Below are 27,654 nucleotides of genomic sequence, written 5' to 3' on the forward strand. Positions count from 1 at the left end.
TTGGTGCCTTCCCAGACAACCTATCTGTTTTCACAAAGTCTACTGGAGTTCAAGACCTGAGGAAGGATTCTAATGGGAATTCAAATCCAAATTCTAGGTGCCTGAGGCCTAATTACCTCACTCTCTCTGGGTAGAAGAGAGCCATGTTCCACACCAGCATGCCTCCCCAGTCGTGGCCGATGAACACCGCTTGAGGGATGCCCTAGAGGACAAAGATGGGAGCTGAATGTGAGTGGGCTACCGGGTTGGGGTGCTGAGAGCCCTGAGGCCTTGTGCTCCCTGCAGGCCCAAAAAACCCTCAGTGCTGGCAGGGACTCCCCCTCCACTGACCCCACAGTGTCTACTCCAACGTCCACCCTCTTCAAGCCTCCCTTCCCACACATAACGGCCCCACAGAACCTCCACAGCTGACTGATCTTTTATATTTTCTCAGAAGCCTAAGGCCACAGGCTCCAAATTCCCTCTCCCTCTCTACTTCCCCTCAAATTGAAATTTGTTTCACCTCTTTTTTACTTTTTGTCTTAAAGTTAGTATGACTCACCTCCCTGTGCTCCATGTTCATCTTTCATTGAGTGATTATGATTCTACTCCCCACTCTTTTGGGATCTTTCCTCCCTTAACTAACCACTGAAACCTCAAAGTCATCTTTAATCCCTCCCTCTCTACCGGCAGCTTCCTTCCTTCTGCTGCTACCGACAGTGAATGACAGCAGCTCCCTTTTGTGGAGGACCTACTATGTCAAAGGCACTGTGCTAAGTGCCTACACCTCTTGTCTGGAACTCCTCCATAACCTTCTCATGCACAATAGGGAGACAGGCCCACAGTGGTTAGGCGACCTGCCCAAGGCCACATAGATGGTCATCCAGACCCAGGCCTCCCCAACTTAAAATAGGACTCTCCCCCCCTATACCCCCTGCTGGCCACATTCTTCGCCACTCCCGTGAAAAGTGGCTCCCTGACTCAGCTCCCTGCCACGCTTCTGTCTTCACTGTGTCCAGCTTCTCACAATGATCTACCCCAGTGGCCTCCCTGGCAACCTTCTAAGTCCCTGCATGCTGACTTCTTCCCTGTGACCACTGAGTCCACTGAAACTTCCCTCTTAAAGGCTATTTAATCACTTCTAATAGTCTTTTTTTTTTCCTCTTGGCTCTCACTCTTATGACTCTTCTGCGGCATCAGACATTTCCTTTGAAATGTTCTTCCCTGGGCTTCTGTGACACTATGCTTTCTAGACTGTTTTCTCACGTCATGGAGTCTACTCCTTCCTCTTTTGTCACACGGAAGTGCTTCACGGCTCAGTCCTCAGTCCTGTCTGGGGAACTCCTCTGCTCCTATGGTTTCAGCCACCACCTCCAGGTGGAAGACGACCACCTCACCTGCAATGGGCCCAGCTTCCTTCCCCTGCAACCCAGGAATGACGGGGCCAGGGAGGGACACCTAGCCCGCCAGCAACCCCACAGGGGCTCTCTTTCAACAGAGTCAGAGACTGTCTCAGCCAGCTAGAAATCTTCTAGATAGGAGGTCACTCTAGAGTCAGAACTGGGGTGGCCACATTGGGCCATGTCCTCTTAGATGTCCCTATCATTCTCAAAAGGTCCAAAGCGAATTCTGTGGGACTGAGAATTTCGAGAGGGCAGGGACCGTGACATCTTTGCCTCATTTCCTACGGGGTCTGCCGCCAGTCATCCCAAATTCTCCTCCCGACTCTCATATCCAACGAACAGGCACTAAAGCGCTGTTTTCAGATTCTCTCTCAGCTGTCCCTCCCCTGTCACTGTCCTGGCTTAACCCTTCTCCCCCTCAGTCCAGGCTGTGTGACCTAGCTCAGGGTGGGAGAAGGGTATTACCTAATTGCAATCTCAAACTTCTGTAAGTAAAAAGCAAAAGTATAGTCTCTGATCACCATCGCTGATCTGCTTTTTGTTTGGCATTGCCATTCCAAACAAGGTTACCTGAAGGCACTTGATTCGAGGTATTTCTAAAGGGATGTCAATCTTAAAAAGTTGTAAAATGTTAGCCTACAGGATAGTTTCCAAACTTCCTGATGCAAGCAAAGCTCTTTACCCTGACTTAAAGCCAACACAGGGATCCTGTTCCCTGGAAAATGCTTTCCGTGAAACAAACAAACAAACAAACAAAACCAAAACAAACTTGGCTCTACACTGTTCTCCACACACTTTGCCACCTCTGTGCTTGTAATTCCTCCTGACCACTGACCCTGCCTCCCACGGCCCCAAAGTGGGCCGTTCCTGCCCTCGCCACTCTCCTCGGGGGCTCTAACAGTGGAAACCTTCAAAGGCTGCATCTTTAACTGCCCACCCAAACGGAAGTCTCCAAGGATCAGTTCAAAATAATTACTTACCAACTTATCCAGGAAGGTTGCCATCTCCTAAGAAAGAAGACACACCAAAAATCAGAAATTGTACGCACCCACCTCAGCTGCTTCCAGTTGAGAATTCCTGTGTCCGCTTTGTTAGGGGCTGCACTGTATTCACATGCTCAAGCCCTAACCTCTCCCCTCCAGGACCTTGGAATCTGGCTGTATTTGGAGGTAGGGTCCTTAAAGGTGATCAAGTTAAAATGAGGTCATTAGAGTGGGCCAGGATCCAAGCTGACTAGAGTCCTTATGAGAACAAAAGATTTGGACACAGACCCACATAGAGGGAAACCCATGTGAAGACACAGGGAACAGGGAGAAATGGCCATCTACAAGCCTCAGATGAAACTGCTGTCACCTTGATCTCGGACTTCCGCCTCCAGAACTGTGAGAGAAGAAATACCTGTTGCTGAAGCCCCCCAGTCTGTGGTCCTCTGTTATGGGGGCCCGAGCGCACTAATACAGTGTCCAGTCATTTCCCGAGCTCGTGAGCTCTCTCCCTTCCCTTTCCAGCACCCTCTCAGGAACCAGGTAGACCCCAGGCACACACAGGAAATTTTCCAGGGTCTGTCACTGCACATCCCTAACTGGGCCAGATCCATTGTAAGACAGAAATCGTGGCTTCTTCCTGGGACAAAGAGGGGAAGAAAACTGCTATGGAGAGGTCTGGCTGCTTTCTTGCCCCAGGACAGCAAGCACCTGCCCCTTGATCCGCAGCACAGACACGGATGCCTGGCCACACTCGTCAGCAAGCATGGGGTCTAGAAAAGGTGTCTAAAATGTGTGGAGGTGTTGGAGATGAGGGTCCTCCAGAATCGGGGCTGGGGCTATCATACTGGGCGAGGTACAAAATGAGCAAGTAGGGGAGTCCTGCTGGGAACGGGGTGGCGGGGAGGGCAGAGCAGAGGTGTGGAGAAAATGAACCAGAGACGCGACAGGCCATTCAGGCCCTCCAGAAAGCCACATTGGCTTCCTGTTTCCCAGCCTCACGCCTCCTGAACGATCGCGTCTCATTTGTCGACACTTCCCCTATTCACCTGAGCCCGTGTGAGAAGCTTCTGCGTGCTGTAATAAAGAAGTCTATGGAGCTGCTCATCTGTGGAGCCCTAGCTTGGCCCTAGGTGTAGTGCGATGCCCCTCACACTCATCACTTCCTTTTCCCTCACGCGGGCCTGCGGGGAGGAAGGGGTAGCTCCACTTTACAGATGAGTAAACTGAGGCTCACACGGGTCAAATGATGGGGCCACGGCCAGGTAGCTAGTAGTGGCAGAACTGGGACTGATTCCAGGTCTGTCTGATTTCGGAAATTCAACATCGGAACATTCAAAGCCATTCTCTTTCACCACGTAGACCAACAGTGTTATTTTAAATCGTTTCCAGTCCCTTGACTCCTCCCCTCGGGCTACCAATTGAGAAGTAATCCTAATTTCCTTTCGATTGCCCAGACCAATGCCTTCATTGGGGGCTGCAGAGATTGCACCATGAGACGCCGAAGACTTAAAAAATATACGTGATTGTATTTCCAACATCTACTCTTGTGTTTCCAAAATGAAAGGCGACTTTCTTCTCCTTCTCTAGGCTGGGCCTATTTCTTGTTCTACATTAAGCAAGGAGATGGAAATTTCAGGACAGTAGGGGGCAGGGAGAAGACACAGGGCTTCCCACAGCCCTTGTATTCACTGCCCTAAGAGCATTAAAAAGTGTTCGGATGTTCTCCCCTCTGGTCTCAGTTCTGCTGGGGAAACCCACCAAATATGGGCACCCTTTTCTGGGGGTGCCAGGGGGGGACACAGAGTTCTGCCTATAGCCAGTGCCAGCTTCACAGAGAAAGAATTGTAAAGGTGTTCTGATTCCTTTTGCTACCCCGGCTCCCCACTGCTCCCCAGTAGAACATGAGAAGGCAAGAGCAGATGACAAGTTCCACTGGTTAAAATACACACCATCTATTATTTTTCCAAGATGTAGATACACAGTATTGATGTAATTACCTAGTTTATTATTTTAGCAGTTTTTATTTTCACTCTTCCCCCCAAAGATAGGGAGAAAATTACCAGATGGTGTCAGGAAGACCTTTCCACCCAAAGATAGGGTGACAATCACTGGATGGTATCAGGAAGTCTTGTTCTGGACTGAATGTCTTTGTCCCTCAAAATTCACAGGTCAAAGCCCTAATCCCCAGTGTGACTGCATTTGAAGACAGGGTCTTTGCAGAAGTCATTAAGGTTCAATGAGGTCATGAGGGTGGGGTCGCGATCAGATAGGATTAGTGTCCCTTCCTTAGAAGAGACACCAGAGAGTTGCTTTTCACTTTGCAATTAACCACAGAGACTGAAGATTAGCTCAGTGTGATTTCCACATCCTACTGTTAAAAAAGAAAGCCGCCGGCCCAAAATGACATCACTCAGGTGAAGGCCCCAATCAGTAAACCAACACTCAGTACCCAACCTGAGTGCAGTTTTCAGGCCCCCACAAACGTAACCTCTAAGCAGTCAACGTGGGAATTTCCTGGTCAGCACGAGAAAATCACTGAGGGGGCCCCTCCATTCCCCTCAGAAGGGCGACTTTGCCTAAAACAATGGATTCTCTGCTGATCATTCCCTTCTTTCTACTCCCTTTCTACCTTTAAAACCCTTCCCTTTTCTGCAGCCCTTTGGAGCTCCCCTCTATTGCTAGATGGGATGTTGCCCGATTTATGAACTGATTGATAAAACCATTTAGATCTTTACAATTTACTTGCTTGAATTTTCACACTCAGGGCTGGAGGGGTCTAGGAGAACACTAAGTCCATCCATCCACCTGCTGCATCTGATACTTGATGGCATGACCTGAAAAGGTTAAATGACTTACCAAGGTCACACTCAATGACAGAGACAACTGGGTGTAAATAAGCCTCCCTACGCTAATGAACTTGAGAAGATACCATTATTGCTACGTTGCATTCCAACACCCCTAATTTGGAATCCTAAGACTATAGACATACAGAGAACAGGTTCATGGTTCCTTAAAGGTACCTATTCTAAAACAAATAACAGTTGTATGATGAACTGGCACACAACGTTAAGGAACTGTGGTTGAGAAAAAAGAGGTTTCAATATATTTGGGGGGATGTAGTTGAGAAAAGGGTTTTTGTGGGCACTGAGGGTAAGCAGTATTATGGATCTTCATTCAGTTTCCTATAATCCTCTATTTCAAGATTACACAGGTTATTTTTTTTTAAAGATTATGCAGGGTATTTTAAATAAAATTTTACACTAAAAGTATTGTGCTAATTTTTCAAATGACAGCTCTACTGAGATATGATTCACATACCATAAAACTCACCCTTGAAAAATGTATAATTCAGAGGATTTTTAGTGTGGTCAGACTGTGAGGTCATCACTGTTACATGGTTAGAGAACATTTCATCACGCCAAAAAGAAACCCTATACCCATTAACAGTGTCTCCTGTTCCCCATTACCCCTAGCCCTTGGCAACCACTAATTTCATTTCTGTCTCTATGGATTGACCTCTTCTGGAAACTTCGTATCAATGCAATTATACAATGTGTGGCCCTTTGAGACTGGCTTATTTTAGCATAAGGTTTGCAAGGTTCATTCATGTTGAAGCATGCACCATGATTTCATGCCTGCTTATGGTGAATAATATTCCATTGTATGGATATGCCGCACATTTTTAATCCATTTATCACTTGATGAACACTGGGATAGTTTCCACTTTTTGGCTTTTGTGAATAATGCTGCTGTGAACATTCATGTCCCAGTTTTTGGTGGACATACTTTTTAAAATTCTTTTAGGTGAAGACCTAGTAGCAGATGTACTAATGACCTTAAAGGGTAGAGTTGGAGGACTGGAGCATCACATTTTATCTTGCTTGTCTTAGTAAAAGGACCTTCTTCACAAGGGCAGTTAGGTCAAGTGACCCGATTTATCTGTCTTGAGAACCGATTTCGACAGAAACAAGCAGGGGTCCAGTGAAGGGACATTAGGGGGATGGGGAGAGGCCCCCCACAGGGTCGCTAGTGAGATCTTGGTAGGATTTTGGCGGGGGCGGGGGGGACATGAGCAAGATCAGAAGTGGCAGAGTGGAAGAAGTAAAGACTTGGACACCGAGGAAGGAAGGACAACCCTAACTGGAAAGTCCGGTTTTATCAAGGCTCCTCTCATGAGTCGCCAAAGCCTGCGTGCGAGCCTGGCTGGAGGGCAGTCCGAGCAGAGCTGTGACTCCTACATGGAGCCTTTTTGTAAATTTAGCATAATTAGCAGCATCGCCAGTTTTTTTTTTAGATTTTTTCAAAACTTATTTATTTGACAGAGAGAGAGAGCACAAGCAGGGCGAGTGGGAGAGGGAGAAGCAGGCTCTGCACTGAGCAGGGAGTCCGACACAGGACTCGATCCCAGGACCCTCGGATCATGACCGGAGCCGAGGGCAGATGCCCAACTGAGCCACCCAGCCGTCCCTAGCGTCGCCTGTTTTATGGCCAACCAGGACGCTGTTTCTTTCCCTCGGCCCCTCCAGCCTTGGTTTCTGCCCTAGGGCTGATGGAGGCTTGGTACCCAGTCTCCTCACCTCAGCCTTGGCAAGGTCTGAGATGAGGGCCCCTCCCCGATGGTGCTCATGCTTCACTTAGAATAGGAGCACCATTACATCCGCCAAGCCACACACTGACTCCCTCGGTCTGGCCAACAACATCTCTACCAAAATAAGGTGATTTTTTTTTAAATTCTCAGGACAGAAAGGCGAGATGGTGGAGTGGCCACGAGGAGGGACGTGGGAGCTATTTCAGGGTTCAGACTTGGCTCTACCCGCTGCTGACCTCCAGCAATTACTTTACCTCCTCATGACTCAGTTTCCTCTTCTATCAAATGGTTTAGAACAGTAACTGATAGACAGTAAATGTTGGCTATCATTTTTAAAATACCATCTTAACTTTCAGTAAGATTTTTATACCCAAATGCTGTGAAATGCTTTCCTAGGATTTTAAATGAATACCCATACTTCTGTCTTGTATCAGTAAAAACACCAGGATGGAAAAAATGTTACAAATGTTACCCAAAGATCTTTCTTACCTGGCATAACACTTCCATGGAATATTCTTTTATTTCTGCAATTAAAAAGAAATACAGTTAATTCACATGACTGAAAATTACCAACAAACTAAAAGGGCCCCTTTGCCCCAAAATAGATATCTTATTAAATCTTTAGATTGATGTAGTCTACTTGTTTATTTTTGTTTTTGTTGCCTATGCTTTTGGTATCATGTCCATGAAATCATCGCCAAAATCAGTATGTTTTCTTCTAAAAGTTTTAGTTTCAGGTCTTATATGTCTTTAATCCATTTTGAGTTGATTTTTGGGTATGGTGCAAGGTAAGGGTCCACTTTTATCCTTTTGCATGTGGATATCCAATTTCCCTAGCATCATTTATTGAAGAGACTGTCCTTTCCCTAGTGTATGTCCTAGGCACCTATGTCAAAGATCAGCTGACCATACATGTGTGGATTTATTTCTGGGCTCTCTATTCTGTTCTATTGGCTATATGTCTGCCTTTATACCAATACCACATTGTTTTGATTACTGTGGCTTTGTAATATATTTTGAAATCAGGAAGTGTGAGTCCTTCCAGCTTTGCTCTTTCTAAAGATTGATTTGACTACCTGGGGTCTTTTGTGGGTCCATATTAATTATAGAATTGTTTTTTCTGTTTCTGTAAAAAAAAACATCATTGGGATTTTGATAGGGATTGCACTGAATCATACCAAAGATCACTTTGGGTAGTATGAAAATTTTAACAAAAACAGCAATTCCAGGGGGCAAAAAAGAAAAGAGAAAACAGAAGAAAAAAATTATCAAAGAAATAATTCAAGAAACTTCCAAGAACTAAAAGATAAATGTACCCAGAAAAGTGGATGAAAAGAGACCCACATCATGGCACAATATCATAAAATTTTATAACACAAGAAGATAAAGATCCTAAAGGTTATTAAGGGTAAGAGAAAAAAAAAACAGGCACATAGAAAGCCTCGTGGATCTGAATGGCATGGGATTTTTTAATAGCAACAAGGGAAGATAGAAAATAGTGGGACAACAGCTTCACAGTTTTAAGGGAAAACAATTTGTTACTTAAAATCTATTGCCAAATGTATGAAATTTATACACAAATGATTTGCAATGTGTATGTATGATTCCAAATCATCATGCTTGGCTTTAGAACTCATGTTATATATAATCTTCAGCAATAGTTAACATGTAAATTATTGTTTTCTCTTTTTTTGAAGATTTTATTTATTTATTTTAGCAAGGGGGAGAGGGAGAGAGAACTCGAGCACGGGGTGGGTGGAGGCGCAGAGGGAGAGGGAGAATGAGAATCTCAAGCAGACTCTGCGCTGAGCATGGAACCTGACACGGGGCTTGATCTCACAACCCTGAGATCATGACCTTAGCCGAAACCAAGAGTCAGTCGCTCAACCGACTGAGGCACCCAGGCACCCCGTAAATTATTGTTTTCTTAAAAAGTAGTTATAATCAGAGTATGTATAACCATAAGTCCCAGTTCGTCCAGAACAGTTCTGTTTATGTGTGTTATTACTAATAGTGTTTCTTTTACTTTCAAAGGTGTTCTAGTATGAATGATAAATTAATTACTAAGTTATCCCTAGGGAATTCAGGGAAGATCATAGTCTAGATGAATGAAAATAGACATTTTAATAATTAAATTGGAAAAAAAAAAAACCCTTCAATGTCTTTCCGAGATGTCTGGACTAGAAGTTTTCTTTTTGTCTAAAAGGTAGACCATGCAAGAGGTAGTAAGCAGCCGCTGAGTCGGTACCATGACATTTAGGGAACAATCATGGCGGCACTCCCTAGTCATGACAGGCTGGATGGCCTCGTTGGTGGTCACCTGAGTGATAGTTCATGTCAGCTGGCTTCAAACTCGACAGGCTTGATGTGAACATGGGGAAGCAGCTCAGAGAAGGGTGGTGAGCAGCTGGTTTGGCTCACTGAGCCACTGCTGTCAGCAGCATGGCTGACACTAGGAGGGACAGGGATTCTGCTACATGTCTGACTGCATCACGTTCCTATCTCTACCTGGGGAGCTGAACAGTGTGGGACTTGAGAACCCCTCTGAAACCCATAAAAGCAGTAGACTCCCTCGCCCCAGGAAGGCGCTCATAAACCCACGCATGGACTTGTGTTCATAGGCCCCCAATGCCCATCCTTGGATAGATGCCAAATGGGATCCACAGACACTGGCTTAAGAATCTGGCCTACCAATTACCATACGATCCAGCAACTCCACTTCTGGGTATACACCCCAAAGAATTGAAAGGAGGAACTCAAGCAGATATTTGCACACCCACGTTCACAGAGCATTATTCACATTAACCAGAAGGTGGAGGAAACCCAAATGTCCATCAATGGATGGATGGATAAACAAACCGTGGTCTATACATACAATGAAACACTATTCAGCTTTAAAAAGGAAGAAACTGTGATATATGCTACAACACGAAGGAATCTTGAAGACGTTATGCTAAGTGAAATCAGCCAGTCACTGAAGGATAAATATTGTATGATCCACTTAGAGATGCCTGGAGTAGTCAAATTCATAGATAGAGAGCAGAAGGGTAGTTGCCAGAGGCTAGGGAAGGGAGAACGGGGAATTAGTGCTTAATGGTACAGAGTTCTGCAAGATAGAAAAAGTTCTGTAGCTGGATGGTACTTCCTATACCCTACATCCAGCACGAGACTTCCTCAGGCCACTGGGTTTCTTGTATTCATTCAGAGTATGGGGAGCAGAGACATCTGAGCCCAAAGTGTATAGACAAGGGTCACTGCAGGAGAGGGGAAGGGCAAAGTCAGACCCCCCTCAAGGGCTGTCTGCTCTGACCTGGGACCAGGGGGAGACGGTGCAGTTGGGAGAGCTCAGGCAGTCAGAAGGCATTGACAGCTGTGAGACAGCTAACCTACCAGGAGGAGCAGATGACTCTCCATAGCCTTTCATGTCCAGAGCTAGTACCCGGAAACCTGCCTGAGCCAGAGCAGGGATCTGGAAAACAAACAGTTCGGGAACACTCAAGTGTGGTCTCAACAGTCTTTTGCAGATACTCCTTCTTCGCTTCGCTTCCTTCTATCCACGTTCTTATAAATGGTTCAACTCAAAGTGCCATGTGGCACTATCTGGGATCCTTGCCATGAGGCTGGAATGAGCCCATCTGGATAGGGCTGCCACGGACAGTGGTAGGGTCTGTGTACTGCATCTAATACTACATCTAAGACAGCACTTTTCCTAGCAAAGACTTTGCAGATTTCTATATTCATTACAAAGACCTCCCAGCAGGTGGCATAAAGTGTCCTGAAGAATCTGTCTTCTTCTAATCTGCAAAGATGCTATGTGGGCTAGCACAGCCCTGAGGCCTGCACCCATCTCTGGCTCCAACACTGCTGAGGTATCATGGTCATCGTTGGAGACAATGCTCCACTATAAGGTTTCAGCTTCTTTTTAAGATAGATAGATAGATAGGGCGCCTGGGTGGCTCAGTTGGTTAAGCGACTGCCTTCGGCTCAGGTCATGATCCTGGAGTCCTGGGATCGAGTCCCGCATCGGGCTCCCTGCTCAGCAGGGAGTCTGCTTCTCCCTCTGACCCTCTTCCCTCTCGTGCTCTCTATCTCTCATTCTCTCTCTCTAATAAATAAATAAAATCTTTAAAAAAAAAAGATAGATAGATAGATAGATTTATTTATTTATTTATTTATTTATTTATTTGAGAGAGAGAGAGAGAGAGAGAGACAGAGGGCATGAGAGACAGTGAGCATGAGCGGGGCGAAGGGCAGAGGGAGAGGGAGAAGTAGGCTTCCCTGCTGAGCAAGGAGCCCAATGCGGGTCTTGATCCCAGGACCCCGGGATCATGACCTGAGCCGAAGGCAGACACTTAACGGACTGAGCCACCCAGGAGACCCAAGGTTTCAGCTTCTTAATGGCATTCTACACTGGGACACAACATTTAGACCTCCCTCTCCCTTCAACTTGACTGGGGCAGACCTCCCCCCAGTTTCCTTTACCTGGTACCGCCAAGAGAACCAGCTCTCGGGAAATCCATGGCAGAGACACACAGCAGGTCCGGAGCCCAGCTCCACAAAATGCAGACGCACCCCAGGCTGTAGAAAAGAGAGGTGAACAGAAAGTGACCACAGCGCCAGGCTGGACAGAACCAGCTCGTCTTCTGCAGACCGCGCTGGGCCATCTCTGGGTACTGCCGGACCTCACAATTTCTCAGCCCAAGACCCCGATGCCAGGAGGAGATGTTCAAGAAGACACAACTGGCCAAACTGCAATAAAACTGGCAGCTTCTATAGGAACATAGGAGGCCTGAAAAGAAGGTTATAATGTTGGAAAAAAAACCCCAAAAAACAAAAGCAAAACAACTTTGCCTTCCTCCCTAAGAGGCCCTAATAGTGTCAGAGTTTCCGGTACTGTCTGACTGGTCTGTGTTCCATATTTTAAACTGGGGCTGATTTTGTGCACAGCATAATATTCATGTTAACATGCAGAATACCAGGATTATTATGTTAAAAATTGTTTCTCTCTTGAATGCAAAATCTTTTCCAAGCTTTCCTACACTTCCGAGTGCTTTCTGGGCTGTGTCAGAGCCTGCTAGAGCTCCATGTCTGTGTTCTCTCCTTGGCACATGACAACATTTTCCAGACCTCCCCCCAACACTTCCTTGCAATGGGTGCAGCCATGGGACCGAGTTCTGGCCAAATGGCCTAGGAGAATGAAGAAATGTGTGCTACATCCTGGGCCCATAGAAACCTCCCTCGCGTGGTCCTCCCTCTTTCCCTATCTGCCCCTGAACAGTTTGGGCCTTGGGCGAGGTAGAGCCAGCAGAAAGGAGATGGGTTACTTGATGACTGCATGGAGAGAGCCCACTCCTACCCCACACTGGACTGTCTGGCAAGCAAGGAATAAACCTGATGTTGAGCCACCGGAAGCTTGGGATGGTTTGTTTTGGTACTTAACCTATTCCAATTATTACCATGTGGTCTAAGCACATGAACTAAAGCAATATCCAATCAGAGTGCTCCATTTCCCTCAAAAGTATGTATCTTCAACTTTCTAATGGAGATAAATGGGAAAAATAAGCTTTACGTATGGAAATTCACTTGGAACAATTCTATGTAGCTGCATCTCAGATTACTCCAAGCTCGTGTTCTAAACCAGAAGTTTCATTCATGATTCCCAGCGAGTTATTCTGCTCAAGAAAACATTAGGCTGACATTTCACAAACTCTTTCATGGTCTACAATCTTATCAGAATATGTCCCACAGTCTTCTCATTAATACTTGGCAAAGGAAGGGATTTAACTTGAAATTCTATTCCTTATATTGAAAAGTGTTGCAGTACTGATGTCCAGGGAAATGATCCTAACCTGCCCCAGATCTAAATGGATCCTAAACTAAGAGTCTCCCTTTTGCTGCTCAGCATATGCATATACTTTCCCATCCTTTAAATGATATGTTAATAAAATTGCCATAAAGCCAGAAACCAGAAAGACCTAACCCAGCTTGGGTGGCATTAGTATTTAGTGGAGATCGATGGAGTAGCGCCCCGCAGAGTGGGGCTCGGCTGGGACTCCCCAGAGGTCGCTGCCCCAGGCCTTTAATTTGGGATGAAGACAGAGGGGGTGATAAAGCAGTTCTGATCACCCTCCTTCAAGGTCAAATGAGAAAGGTATTGAAACTGACTGGACCTGTGAGCCTCAAGAGGATTATGAGAATAACCCTGTCCATGGGGTTGAATACACCAGGTCACAGCCCAGATCCCAGGCCGAGAGCCCCTCGCTCCTCATTGATACTGGAGACAAGGTCTGAAGGGACCTCATGAAGCATTCACCCCTTCAGGAGCACCCAGGGTTACCGGAGGGGCTGGGTTGACCCTCACAGTAACTTTAGCCCTTTCTTACTACCCAGCTCACACTCATCCTTTCATGCCCACTTCACCATCACCGCTAAACATTCCCCGATGCAGCCTCCACCCTCACAGAGCCCATCCCCAGTGTGCTGGGGCACCACCATCAGACAAGGACCCCATCCTGGGTTGTAACTGCAGGGGCTGGGGATGTGTATCTCACTAGACTGCAAAATTCCTTAAGTCTTAGGTTCTAGAGGGTAGGGGGGTGGGGGGATGGGTTAGCCTGGTGATGGGTAGTGAGGAGGGCACGTTTTGCATGGTGCACTGGGTGTTATGAACAAACAATTAATCATGGAACACTGCATCAAAAACTAATGATGTAATATATGGTGATTAACATAACAATAAAAAAAATTAAAAAAAAATTCCTTAAGTCTTAGAAGACACTCCATTCATCTCGGTATTTCTCTCTGTGCCCCGAAAACAACAAATACTCAATAAATCCTTGAGGGGCTGTCCTCCAAGCAGCAGGACTTCCCCTGGGTCTGCAGACCTGCCCCATTCGTGCCACCAGCTCTCCTCTTCATTAGCTACAGTTTATGGAGCACGGAGGTGCCAGGTACAATGCCCCATGGTCTGCATACAGTATTTCAATGACAGTTGACCCTTGCACAATGTGGGGATAAGGGGCACTGACCCCCACCCGCATAGTCAAAAATAGCATATAACTTTTGACTCCTCTCAAAACTTAACTCCTACTAGCTTCCTATTGACTGGAAGCCTTACCAATAGCAGTTGATGAACACCTATTTTGCATTATGTATATTATATACTATAATCTTATAAAGTGAGATAAGAGAAAAGAAAATGTTCTTAAGACAACCCTAAGGAAGAGAAAATACATCTATAGCACTGTACCGTACAAAATCCTCAGATAAGTGGACCCACACTGTTCAAACCCATATTGTTCAAGGGTCAAGTGTAATCCATACATGACCACTGAAGGGAGGTATTAGCATCACCTCATCATAAAGCTGTGTACACTGAGATTCAGAGTGATAAAAAAAAGTACCTAAATTTGCAAACTTAGTGCCGAAGCCAGGATTCACATTGGTTCTGTCTGGCCCAAAGCAACTGTCCCATCTTGTTTGCTTATAAGCTGACCCGTAGCTCTAGGTCTCTTCCCATTTAAATGGGACCAATGACAAATGAATCCATGAAGACATCCTAACACCCTGCTCTGTATCCTGGCTGGCTCGGGAGTCGGGGCCACTCTGCACATGGCCTTGGCCTTGCTGTAGCCCTGACCACAGCTGTTTTAATGACTAATTCTGTCTCTTTATCCTCATCCTGAGGATGGGTCTGTCTTGTTCCTCACTGCATCCCTTGTATCTGGCCCATGGCTGACACCAAGGCAGTGCTTGATAAATACCTGTTGGATGAAAACAGGTTCTCCCCAGATCACCCAGGCCAGACACAGATGCACATTAGCACCCCCGGGCTACTCAAGGCCCCGTGTGACCTGTTTTTCCATGGGAGTCTGACCACATCTGTACACTGCTTTGTATATCCTAAGGCATGATCCATGTCTTGTGATTTTGGAGGAATGATTATATGGAGAAATATTATTTCCCTATGAACAGCGGATGTTCAGCTACCCTTGATATTTAACAAATGTCTCTGCAGGCCATTGTAGGTGGGCTGGTCAGGGAGGACTCGGCTGACTGGGAGGGAGTGCTCACATACCTTTATCGGCACGTATCCGTGGCTTGCATCGCTCAGATTGCACGGGACTGACAGAGGGGCTGTGCCTCCGAGAAGCTGGAAGGAAAAGGGGACAGGAAGAGAGGGAGCAGCCTCCTTCTGTGAAAAGTTCTCACACAGAGTTTCCCAAAGTCCAGAGTGCTGGCTCCAGGCACCCGTGTCAGGGGCTCCTGAGTCCTCCAGGGGACTGCCCAGCCCCGTCCCTCTCCTGCAAGCACAGAGTTGTACTCATCTCCTCCTCTGTTTCAGTTCAGTGCAGCCCATGACCGGGTCCTTCGGACAGAAGAGCGTGGCCTGTCAGGCTGACCCCTTAAAATCCCCACGCCATTCTCTACATTCTCTACTGCCCCCCCCCCCCGCCGCCCCGCTTCCAGCTGAGAGCCTGGTGTGACTGGGGAGAACACAGCGGGGAAAGACGGTGGGTCCTCGGGCGCCTGGGTGGCTCAGTTGGTTAAGACGGTGGGTCCTCTGTCAAACCCAGGTCCTTGAATGGCTGCATGAAGCAAAGCCCCTGGCCACCACCACCTGAACTTAACATCAGCAGGAAAGAAATACCACCTGCTCTAAAACGCTGAGCTTTCGTACTTCAAGGACTACAATCCTTCTCTATGGCAGTTCCTCAGGTGGTCACCCAGGCTCACGTTGGATACCACCAGGAATGCCAAGTTCACACAGCAGCCATCCCATCACTGTATGGCTCCGCTGAGGGGTCTCTCCTTCACGCTGGCCAAAATCAGATTCTCTGGGCCTTTGGATTCGTCTGCTCCAGCTGCCATTACCATGTGCCACAGACTGGGTGACTGACACAACAGACATTTATGTCTCTCAGTTCTGGAAGCTGGGAGTCCAACACCTTGGTTGGTTCAGGCTTGGCTCCTCCTGAGTCCTCTCTTTGGCTTTGCACCTCCGCCCTGGGCCCTCACATGGTCTTTAAGGGGCTTCTTTACCTATTCATGTCAGGTTTCTTGAGACGGAAATGACAAAGGACTGGATGCTGACACATGTAAGTGAACTTATTCACAGGAAGAGACATATTAGCGACTCCTACTGCTAGATCACTCATCTTTAGTCCCAAATGTGCGACCTAAGGAAGAAGTGGCTCCGACCTCGAAAGTGGGAGAAGTAAACCACGAAATTTATCTTCCTTTTTTAAACATGGAAGAGTCTGCCTGGGTGTCCTCAGCGGGGGAACCAGAAGGCAAGCCCCCCATCCCCATCGCACCTGGAGAGGATTCAAGGTGTGGTGGGAGGGATGGGCAGCTGGGTGCCCTCTGATGGCAATGAGCCTTGCCTGGCCTGAGGGAGCCAAGACGCTGACCAAGGACCAGGGTCCCTTGGGGCCCTTCTGCTGAGGTATCCCTGGCTTCATAGGGGATGTGCTACTCTTTCCAGGGGTGAGGGGGTGGGGGTTTCCTGCTCTCACCGTTCTGCTGTTTTTACAATTTACAAACCCTGTTCAGGACTGAGTCCCATAGCCTTCCTGAGAGAGAAGAGGTAAGTCTCCTCCATTTAAAAAGGAATAGTTCCCATTCTTCCCTGTATCTTCCTCCTACTCCGGAGAAGACAGGGGAGGCATGGCTTACTTTCCCGATTACGGGACAGTTTTCTGTGACTTGTATGTGACAAGGGGACAACTAGTAAGTGGGACAAGCAGGTGGATGCTGGGATTCCAAGTCTGGGTGTTTTCCCCTCTGCTGCATGAGACTTCCAGGCTTGCTGCAGGACAGCTCAAGTTTGGGCAAGACAGGTTATGGCTGTGGAGTCATTAGATAGATTTTATTTATTCATTAAAGATGGAAAGCCAGGGGCACCTGGGTGACTCAGCCGGTTAAGCGTCTGCCTTCAGCTCAGGTCATGATCTCAGGGTCCTGGGATCGAGCCCTGCATTGGGCTCCCTGCTCAGCGGGGAGTCTGCTTCTCCCTCTCCTTCTGTCCCTCCCCCCACTCATGCTCACTCTCTCTCAAATAAATAAAATCTTAAAAAAAAAAAAGATGAGATGGGTTAGCCCACTGATGGGTATTAATGAGGGCACATATTGCATGGAGCACTGGGTGTTATATGAAAACAATGAATCGTGGATCACTACATCAAAACCTAATGATGTATTGTATGGTGACTAACATAATAAAATAAAACTAAATAAAAAAGGTGAAAAGTCAATTGTCCCTATCGTGGGGGGCTAAATTGTGTCCCCTCCAAATTCATCGGTTGAAGTCTTAACCTCCAGGGCCTCAGAATGTGACTGTGTTTGGAGATAAGGTCTTTAAAGAGGTCATTATGGTTAGAGGAGGTCACTGGAGTCAGAATCCAATCTGGCCGGTGTCCTTGTAAAAGAAGAGGACATTTGGACACACCCAGGGGAAGACCATGTGGAGACACAGGGAGAATGTGGCCATCTACAAGCCAAGGAGAGAGGTCTTGGAAGGAACCGCCCTTGCCAACACCTTAATCTTGGACTTCTGGCCTCCTGGTAAGACTGTTGTCTCGACCATCCAGTCTGTGTATTTTATGGCAGCTCAGGGAAATGGACACAGTGCCCTTTGAGAAAAGGTTGGAATGGCTGTGCCGTCCAGCTAGCTCAGTCAGGTGTATGGCCCCCCCGCCCCCCGCCACCCCAACACAAGCATTGCATTCCTGCAAAAGCCTTGTGTAACTGGCCCTGGGACTCTGGGGCTCAGTGGGATGGAGATCTTAGGTAAACTCAAAATAACAAAAGGGACCTCAGCTCTGGCACCACAGGCTAATCCCCAGGCAGCCCCCAGGCAGCCCCCTTGGGGCATTATTAAGGGCATCCCATCCTCTCTGAGGGATGGTTTAAACTACCCTACTGAGTCCCAGCAGTATAACCAGGCAGACCAGGTGAGGACTGTGCTCCCTACCCCCACTGGGGCAGACCTAATAGCTAAATTCTCGATATTTACTCTAAAAAGTCAAGTCTAAAAATAAAAATATTTTTTAACTTAAAAAATTAAAATACATACATACATACATACATACATACATACATACATACAGTGAAATCTGGTGGCTTTGAAAGCTTCGCTCCTGCCTTGGGTCTTGGTTCCTCCAACTCTGAATGGTATGGATTCTTGCTCTCAGAGCATCATTTCTCTGCTCATGACGGCAGAGAAAGAAACAAGAAGTTCTTCAAGGACAGCATGCTGACGGCCGAGCGGGGAGCAGGGAACTCCCTGAACCGGTCGCCCTCTCACCTGCTGTGTCTCCTGCAGCCCTAACACAGAGAAGGGGCAGGAAACCCGACCCAGCGCAGCCCAGAGAGTTACCTGCACCCCAGTTACTTTCTCCAGTTCTGCCAGAGCTGTGTCTGTGTCACGGACGAGGATGGTGACCATCCCCAAGTCACGGGCCGGCTTCAGATTAGTCCCGACGTCATCCAAGAACACAACCTGAATCCAAATAGCAGAGACACTAGCATCACTTTAATCCAAAGCAAAACTCATCCATGAGGGACAGCATCGGAAAGACACACATTAAAACATGAATAGTGGTTATTTTATGACGACAAGGTGAAGAATTATGTTTTCCTCCACATATTTGTTTACCCTTAAAATTAAAAATATTGAATTACATCAGCATACCCATAAACATGCAGAAATGTACAGATTCCCACAGACACTTGTGGGTTTCAGCCTGAATTCTGAAACTTAAGAAAATTAAGGAAGGATATAAAGTTACAGGGTGATATTAAAATTCATCTAGGAAATCAGCATGTATGAATAGATTTAAAAAAATCTGGAAAAGAACTGTAATAAGGGCAGATACTAAAACAAATTATGAAGCTACAAAAGGTAAAATAAAAAAAAAGTGGGGAGCTAGAAGAGATATAGACGATATCAAATGAAATAGAAGAGAGTCGAGGAATGAACCCAAATATAAATGACAATTTGTGTTGTTCACCTCGTGAGGAAAAATAGTACTTAAAAGATTATATAATTATTTTAACTGTTTGGGGGAAAACAGTGGATGCTTCCTTCACATCTTTGCCCAAAATAAATTCTGAATGGATCAAATATTTAAATTTTAAAATAAAAAAAATCTTTAAAGTTGTTGAAGAAAGCATAAGCGCATTATCATCTTGGATTAGGGCAGGCCCAGACTTCTAAGCAGCTCATCCAACCCAAAAGCCAGAAATGAGAAGACATTTATTTATAGGTACACTCAAATTCAGAGCACTATTACAAGGCTTGATCCAGGGGTTGAAAGGGGCAGGAGCAAAGTTTAAGAGGAAGAGGAAGGGTTCTGGGATTGAGCCTGGTAAGGATTCCCTGTGAGGAGGTTCAGGGTTTCATCTGATCAGCTTGTGGATGAGGTGGGGCCAACAAGGAAGGGTCAAAAATCAGGGAAAGGTATTTAATCTTGCTCTAATTGCCTTTTTGAAAATTAGAGGTGGGGAATACAAGGGAAACAGAATTTTAGAATAGATACTTAGAGACAGTATGAAGACAGAATTTAGGGGTTCCTAGAGGAGATGGCTCTAATATTGGAGCCCACTTCCGCTCACCCTTTGGTAGGGTGACCGTGACCCTTATGAGCCTTGTGGTCTTGGGAAAATCCTCCCAGGGTCTATATTTCTTTATAGGCAAACTGAGGCAGCTGGTCTAGCAGTTTTGACAATACCTGTTTTGACCTATAAAAGCCACAGAGAGGGGCCACATGCCCATCTCTTGTAGAATGTTCTAGACTGAAGGGACAGGTAAAGTCCTTCAGAAGTCCTGGCCTGGGATAATGGGAACCTGCCACTGGACCTAGAATCAAACCACCAGGCCCCAGATGTCCTCCATCTGCTCACTCCTTCTCAATTTTTCTTATTTGCAATATCTCTAGAACATTCTTTTTCACTAAAGGAAGTGTCTACATACCTCACTGGGGCTGGCCTCCATGGTGTCCAGCACGAACCTGTAGATCTGTGGATCAGGCTTGGCCATTCTGATCCTGCACGACTCTATCAGGAAGTCGAAGTGCGGCCTCAGCTGACACAGCAGCTGGGCCAGGCTGCCCCTCTTAGCACTGTCATCCAGCCAGTTGTTGGTGAGGATGCAGGTTGTATATCCTGAGTGAGAAGTCACCAGTGACCAGACCAGATACAGAACTTTGCTCCAAGAAGCTCAGGGTAACCCCACAGGGAACCCCAAAGAAGGGGCCACGCAGGGTTCTTCTTTGCATCAATCTCTTGATGCCCAGCTTCTAAATTGACAGATGGTACAAGAATCATCTTTACCCATAAGCACCTCCTGGCACAGAGACAGGAGAGTAAGCAAACCGGGTACATGAAGGGCTTTCAGAAGCACTGATATAAAACACTACATCCCTTAATTCCTTGCAATTGTAGAGCAAGAGGTTGTGATCTTCATCAGCTCATGTGATCCCCACCACTTCTGGAATAGGCAGAACAGATCTTACCAGATGAGCAAACAGAAGCTCAGACAAATGTGAAGCTTCCCAGAGCCACACAGTGAAGGCAGAACTGGGCCAGGCCCAGAATCCTGCCTTTGGACTGCCCCCCCAGTGCTCCTTCCAAGTCTATCTTACTGAAAGCTCTGCTCGACTATCTTTCAAAATTCTTGCCTTGGCTGTCGGAGACTGCATTCCCCTTTCAAAACTAGAGGAATGTCAGCAGAAATGGCATTATCCCTGGCTTTCTCTCCCTAACCAAGAAGGGCAAGAAGCAGGGGGTGCTGGAAACAAGGCACTGATGAGTCAGTGGTGAGACCCTTTCCATGGAACATGAGTGAGAAACATGGACATGGGATGGTTTAGCCGTGACCAGGTAAGTCTGCTGAGAAGTGGATAGAATGATTTCGAATATACCTGTGAAGAAGAGCTGGGCTCCAAAACTACATAAATCCCTACTGGATGAACATGATCTCATGTCCCAGACCATTGGATACCATCTGAATTCATGTCAGCCAGCTCAGAACTCAGTCACTTTGACATTCAGAGGCTGAGACAATCACAGTTGCTTAAAAGGCCTTGATTTTCAATCACTGTGACAAGAGGTTGGGTCATTCTGGTCACTACTAGTGTCACTGGAGGGAGAGAACCTTGCTCACAAGGCAGTCTCTGGCACACATTGCTTTATTAAATAAAGTGCTTTCATTTCTTTCCCCCAGCTATTCTGATAGTGCTATTTTTTTGCCATTTGATAAAACTTACTTCAGGGCTATATTTTTAAGAATGGCTTTCCATCAAGGTCCAGCAGATCTGTGCTCTTGGAACACATACAGATGTATTCTGACCTAACCCTCCCAAGGGCTCTAGTGTGGTTGGTTCAGAGAATGGCAAGTATTGGATCCTTACCCTTCTTTCTGAGGGCAAGAGCTGCCTGAAGCATGGGGTGGTTGATCTTTCTTGCTGCAGCCACCTTGCCAAAGATCTGACTTACAGAGAAATTCTCAGGGAGGCGGATTCCAGAGTCCTCAGAACACTTCCTGCAGTCTTCTTCCATGAGTGGCACCCACTGTAAGAGTGAATTGATGACAGACAATCAATAGGTACCATCCTTTGGAAAGCTTTTGGCAGCATTTACTAAATCTGACCGTATGCATTCTGAGCCAGCAATTCCGCTCCTAGACCCACACCCAATGGAAATGTCTACATATGTTCACCAAAAAAGACATGTTTGTGTATGCACTTACAGCAGCATTATTTCCAAGAGCCCCCAAACTACAAGCTACACAAATGCCCCTGTTTATGGGCTGAATGGGGTTCCCCCAAAATTCGTGTTGAAGTCTTAAGCCCTCACACCTCAGAAAGTGATTGTCCCTGAAGGTAGGGTCTTTAAAGAGGTGATTAAGGTAAAATGAGGTCATGAGTGGGCCCTAATCTAATCTGACTGGTGTCCTTGTAAGAACAGGAGATGAGGACACACATACACACACACACAGAGGAAAGACTGCAAAGACACCGAAGATGGCCACTACAAGACAAGAAGAGAGACCTCAGAAAAAAACCAACCCTGCCAATACTTTGATCTTGGGCTTCTAGGCTCCAGAGCTATGAGAAAATAAATTTCTATTGTTTAAACCACCCAGTCTGTGGTATTTTGTTATGGCGGCCCTGGGTAACTAATAACACTTGTTAGCAGCAGAATGGATTGTGATATGTTTACACACTATCATAGCAACACTATTTGTAATAGTTCAAACTGAAAACTACCCAAACCCCAATAGCAGAATGATAGAGAGCTCATAAATAAACCCATGCATACATATATGGTCAATTAATCTATGACAAAGAAACCAAGAATATACAATGGGGAAAGGACAATCTCTTCAATAAATGGTGTTGGGAAATCTGGACAGCCACATGCAAAACAATGAAACTTGACCGCTTCACCATACACAAAAATCAGCTGAAAATGGATGAAAGACTTCAACACAAGACCTGACACCATAAAATCCCTAAAAGAAAACGTAGGTAGTAAGTTCCTTGACATAGGTTTTGGTGATGATTTTTTGAATCTGACAACAAAAGCAAAGCAACAAAAGCAAAAATAAACTATTAGGACTACATCAAAATAAAAAGATTCTGCACAGCGATGGAAGCCATCAACAAAACAAAAAGGCAACCTGCTGAACGGGAGAAGATATTTGCAAATGATATATCCGATAAGGGGCTGATATCCAAAATATATAAAGAACTCATACAACCCAACGGCAAAAAAAGCAAACAACCTGACTAAAAAATGTACAGAAGACCTGAAAAGACATTTTTTCCAAAGAAGACATATAGGTGGCCAACAGACACATGAAAAGATGAAAACATGACTAATCGTCAGGGAAATGCAAATCAAAACCACCGTGAGGTATCACCTCACACCTATTAGAAAGGCTGTTATCAAAAAGACAAGAAATAACAAATGTTGGTGAAGACGTAGGGAAAAGGGAACACTCGCACACTGTTGGTGGGAATGTAATTTGGTGCAGCCACTAGGGAAAACAGTTTGGAGGTTCCTCAAAAAATTAAAACTAGAACTACCCTATGATCCAGTAATTCCACTTTGGTATTTATCCAAAGAAAACAACACTAACTCGAAAAGATATCTGCACCCCCCCACCATGTTCACTGCAGCATTATTTATAATAGCCAAGATGTGGAAACAACCTAGGTGCCCATCCATGGATGAATGAGTGGATAAAGAAAATGTTGTATATAACTTTAACGGAATATTATTCAGCCATAAAAAAGAACAAAATCTTGCCATTTGTGACAATCTAGATGAACATCGAAGGCATTATGCCAAGTGAAATAAGTCTGACAGAGAAAGACAAATACTGCCTGATCTCTCTTATATGTGGAAATTAAATTAAAAACGGAAACAAAAACAAAAAACACAAAAAAAGCCAAACTCATAGATACAGAGAATGTGGTCGCCAGAGGCAGGTGGTGGAGGACGGGGTGGGAGAAAAGGGTGAAGGGGGCCAAAAGATAAAAAGAAAAAAAAAAAGATACAAATGCCAAAACTGATGCAAGATAAAATATAAAATGTGAGTAGACTAAAACCGTTAATGAGATTGGAAAAATAATGGAAGTCTTCACCTTTCCATAAAAATAATACAACTCTTGCAGCCTTAGACTGTTACAAAAGTAAAAAAAAAAAAAAAAAAATATATATATATATATATATATAGTTAAGTGGGAGAGTTACATAAGTAGATTTGCATTTTAGGGAGGTCATCCCAGAAACAGCGAGGAGGAGTGGAGGAAGGGAGAATAATTAGAAGAGAATTTTCACAAGTTCTCACCATCACTATCCACCTACCAGCATTAGTGGCCAAGAACTCTATCTTCCCTTCTGTTGCCATGGATAATGGTCCATTGCTCTTATCAAAGCTCACCCCTCCAACCAGATTCCATCCCTGTGTGTTTCAAGGACGTGGCTCCAGTGGGTCTCCCTTCCTTATTCCTTTATCAGCAATCCCCCTCCCTACGGGATCATCGCCATCAGCATGCAAGCATATTGTTACCATAAAGAATACCTCTTTCTTGACCCTGTCCCCTCCTTCTACTGTCCCATTTTTCTACCCCACTTCGTATCAAAACTTCACATAGTCTTCAAACTGTTTCTCTCATTCTTTCTTGAACATAGTCTGATCAGGCTTTTCACCTCTACATTCCACATTCTACCATCTCTCGTCAAGGTTATCAGTGACCTCCACGTTGTGTTGTTGTATCTAATGGGCACTTGCCAGCCTCCATTTTGCCTGACTCATCAGCTGCATCAGCACGGATGGCCACTCTCTTCATCTGAAACTTAATAAATCCTTGGCTTTCAGGACTCCACACCCTCCTAATTTTTCTCTTATCGGTGGAGATTCATTCTCCATCTCTCAATCCTGGGCCCCCTCATCAACCTGACCTTTAATACTAGAGTACCTGGGATTCTGGGTTCTCCATTTATACTCCCTTTCTCAGTGATCACACTGAGTCCAATGGCATTAAAAATGCCATCTATATGCTGTGTGTGTGTGTGTGTCTGTATTCAGCCTGGACATCTTCCTTCAACTCTGGGTTTGTATATGCAACTGCCTCTCGCACGCTCTATTTGGAGATCAATAGGCATTTCAAATTAAAATATCCCAAATCGGGCACCTGATTTCCCAGCCCCAGAGCAGCGAACAGCAACTGATAACTGTCAGTTGGTTCTGGTCAGAAACCTTCGTTATCCTTCATTCCTCTCTCATACTCATACTCAATCCATCAGGAAAGCCTATGGAATCTACTGTCAAAATATTCCAGACTTGGATCACTTTTTACCGCTTCCACCAATATTACCTTAGTCCAAGCTACCACCATCTCTCACCCAGATCTTCCAATAGCTTCCTTAATTAGTCTATAATGATCCTTGCCCTTTTGGTCTATTTATGCAGCAGCAAGAATGAGGTTTTAAAAATATCAGTCAGGAGCTGGATTTGAGGCTTGCCTTTCCATCTCCTTGTCTGGCTGCCTCTCAAATAAACCTTTTCCTTGGGATGCATGGGTGGCTCAGTGGGTTGAGCGTCTGCCTTTGGCTCGGGTCATGATCCCAGGGTCCTGGGATTGAGTCCTGCATGGGGCTCCTTGCTCAGCAGGAAGCCTGCTTCTCCCATTGCCTGCTACTCCCCCACTTGTGCTTGCTTGTGCTTGCTCGTGCGTGCGCTCTCTCTCTCCCCCTGACAAATAAATAAATAAAATAAAATAAAATAAACTTTTCCTTGCTGCAAATATATATACATAATGTCACTTCACTGCTCCAAACCTCCCAATGCCTTTCCATCTCAGGGTGAAAAAAAAAATGGATAAACAGATCAGAGTATCTTCATACAATGGAATATCATGCAGCAATGAGAATAAAACTATCTATGCCTGCACACAATGACATCTATGATTCTCACAAATACAATGTTGAGGAAAAGATGCCAGATACAAAAGATTTATCGGTGTGGTTCCATTCGCATAAAGTACAAAATAGATAAAAGTGATCTCTAAGGTTGGAAGTCAGGATGGTTAGTTACTCTTGGAGGGGTGGTGTTAGAAGGTGCATAAGTGGGGTGCCCATGGTGCTGATTATGTTTTATGTCTTAATCTGGGTGCCGGTGACATGGGTGCATTCAGTTTGTGTGAAAATTCATTAAACTGTATACTTTGTGTACTTTTCTGTTTGTATCGTATACGCAAGTGAGAAAAAATTTCTCACCCAGGTGCCCATATACACAAATGAAAAATTAAAAGACATTCATTTTTAAGATATGATTTCTGAAGACAAATTGAACCTAAGTAGCCTTTGTCATAATATATAGTTGGCCCTTGAATAATGTGGGGGTTGAGAGCCCTAACCCCCACATTGTTGAAAATCCACATATAATTTTTGACTCCCCAAAAGCTTAACTATTAATAGCCTACTGTTGACCAGAAGCCTTACCGATCAGAGTTAATATATATTTTATATGTTATATGTATTATACACTGTGTTTTCATAATAAAGTAAGCCAGAGAAAAGAAAATGTTATTAAGAAAATCAAATGGAAGAGGAAAATGCATTTACAGCACTGTATGTGCATTTATTGAAAAAAAAAATCCATGGATAGGTGGACCTGTGAGTTCAAATTCATGTTGTTCAAGGATCAACTGCAATTTGCTATTTCAGACCTCATCTGCTAACCATTCAAGTTACCTAGAAGCTACACATACGGACGAAAGAAGTCAGAATGGGTGCAGGGTTTTCATAGCAATTACTAGAATTTCACTCTATAATCCTATGTTCATTGAAAACACATCGTACTTCCTTCTTTCCTTCTCTTCCAACAATATTACTGCAGATTTCTTATTGACTTCACATTTATTCTCAGCAGTATCATTAGTTTTTCATTCACCAGCAGCCACTGTGTCTTCACAGAAAAGGCGGACTCCTGCTTTCTCCTACAGTGGGCCCTAAGTTCTCTGACAGACTGATAGGTGGCTGTAATTCATAAAAAGTGTTAACATATAGACCATGTTCTCTGTGCGCTTATAGATTCTCAATAGCCTTTCTTCTTCCAGACACTGAGAATTAAAATGGTTCAGATCCTGATTACTTTGTTAAAAGCCAGTGGAGGTTGTAGTCACAATGGTAACTGTTATTTATTGAGCACTTGCTATGCGCCAGGCACCTTGTGAGACACTTTCCTAGCTTCCTAACAATCCATGAAGTAGATAGTAGACCACCCTCATTTTACAGATGGCAAGACTGGGCCTCTCGGAGGTTAAGCAACTTGCTGGAGGGACACGGTCTGTAAGTGGGAGCTGTGATTCAAATCCTGCTCTCTGACTCCAAAGCCCACCCATTATCCAGGTAACAACCTCTCCCCGCGATTGGCCCCGTCTGAAAACAGCTACTCTAAAGATGACAATTATCAACAACAACAGAACAAATAAACAACAAAACAAAGACTAACGAGGATTGGCGAAGATGTGGATGAACTGGAAATCCTGTGCACTGCTCAGAGGAATGCAAACTGGAGTAGCCACTCTGGACAACAGGATGGAGGGTCCTTAAAAAAAAAACTGAAAACAGAACTACCCTATGATCCAGCAAACCCACTTCTGGGTCTATACCCAGAAGAACTGAAAGCGAGGTGTCACGCAGATATTCGCACACCCATATTCACAGTGGTATTATTCACAATAACCAAAAGATGGAAGCCACCCCGGTGTCCATGGACAGACGAATGGAAAAACAAAATGTGGTCTATCCATATAATGGAAAACTATCCATCCTTAAAAAGGAAAGAAAGCCTTTCACATGCCACAACATGGATGAACTTTGAAGACATCATGCCAAGGGAAATAAGCAAGGCACAAAAGGACAAATATGGCATGATCCTACCTCTCTAATGTGGCTAGAGTAGCCACACACATGGAGACAGGAAGGTTGCCAAGGGCTGGGAGAAAAGAAGCATGGAGTTTTTGTTTAAGGGGTACAGGATTTCAGTTTTGCAAGATGGAGAGTTCTAGAAATGGATGGTGATGATGGCCTCACAATGTGAATATACTTTACATTACACAACTATATACTTGAAAGTGATCAAGGTGACAAATTTTGTGTGACGTGTATTTTACCACCA

General features: G+C 45.2%; 1 protein-coding gene across 4 annotated transcripts in view; it reads right to left on the reverse strand.

Moving 5' to 3' along the window:
- The window catches only part of EPHX2 (epoxide hydrolase 2), a 66,933-nt gene that overhangs the window by 25,367 nt on the left and 13,912 nt on the right, over positions 1-27,654 (reverse strand). For 3 of the 4 annotated variants that reach the window (XM_025873789.2, XM_073892565.1, XM_073892566.1), the window contains exons 3-11: positions 21,371-21,530; positions 19,933-20,123; positions 18,337-18,459; positions 15,034-15,108; positions 11,439-11,534; positions 10,347-10,425; positions 7,446-7,480; positions 2,363-2,389; positions 117-202 (exon numbers count right to left, since the gene is read on the reverse strand). In XM_025873789.2, the coding sequence (XP_025729574.1) occupies positions 117-202; positions 2,363-2,389; positions 7,446-7,480; positions 10,347-10,425; positions 11,439-11,534; positions 15,034-15,108; positions 18,337-18,459; positions 19,933-20,123; positions 21,371-21,530 (872 nt within the window). The remainder of the gene's footprint in view (positions 1-116; positions 203-2,362; positions 2,390-7,445; positions 7,481-10,346; positions 10,426-11,438; positions 11,535-15,033; positions 15,109-18,336; positions 18,460-19,932; positions 20,124-21,370; positions 21,531-27,654) is intronic. The other variant, XM_073892564.1, reaches the window with a different exon arrangement.

Source organism: Callorhinus ursinus, unplaced genomic scaffold, assembly GCF_003265705.2.
Source record: "Callorhinus ursinus isolate GAN/ISIS: 27379988/994484 unplaced genomic scaffold, GSC_fseal_2.0 scaffold4, whole genome shotgun sequence".
NCBI classification, from domain to species: domain Eukaryota; kingdom Metazoa; phylum Chordata; class Mammalia; order Carnivora; family Otariidae; genus Callorhinus; species Callorhinus ursinus.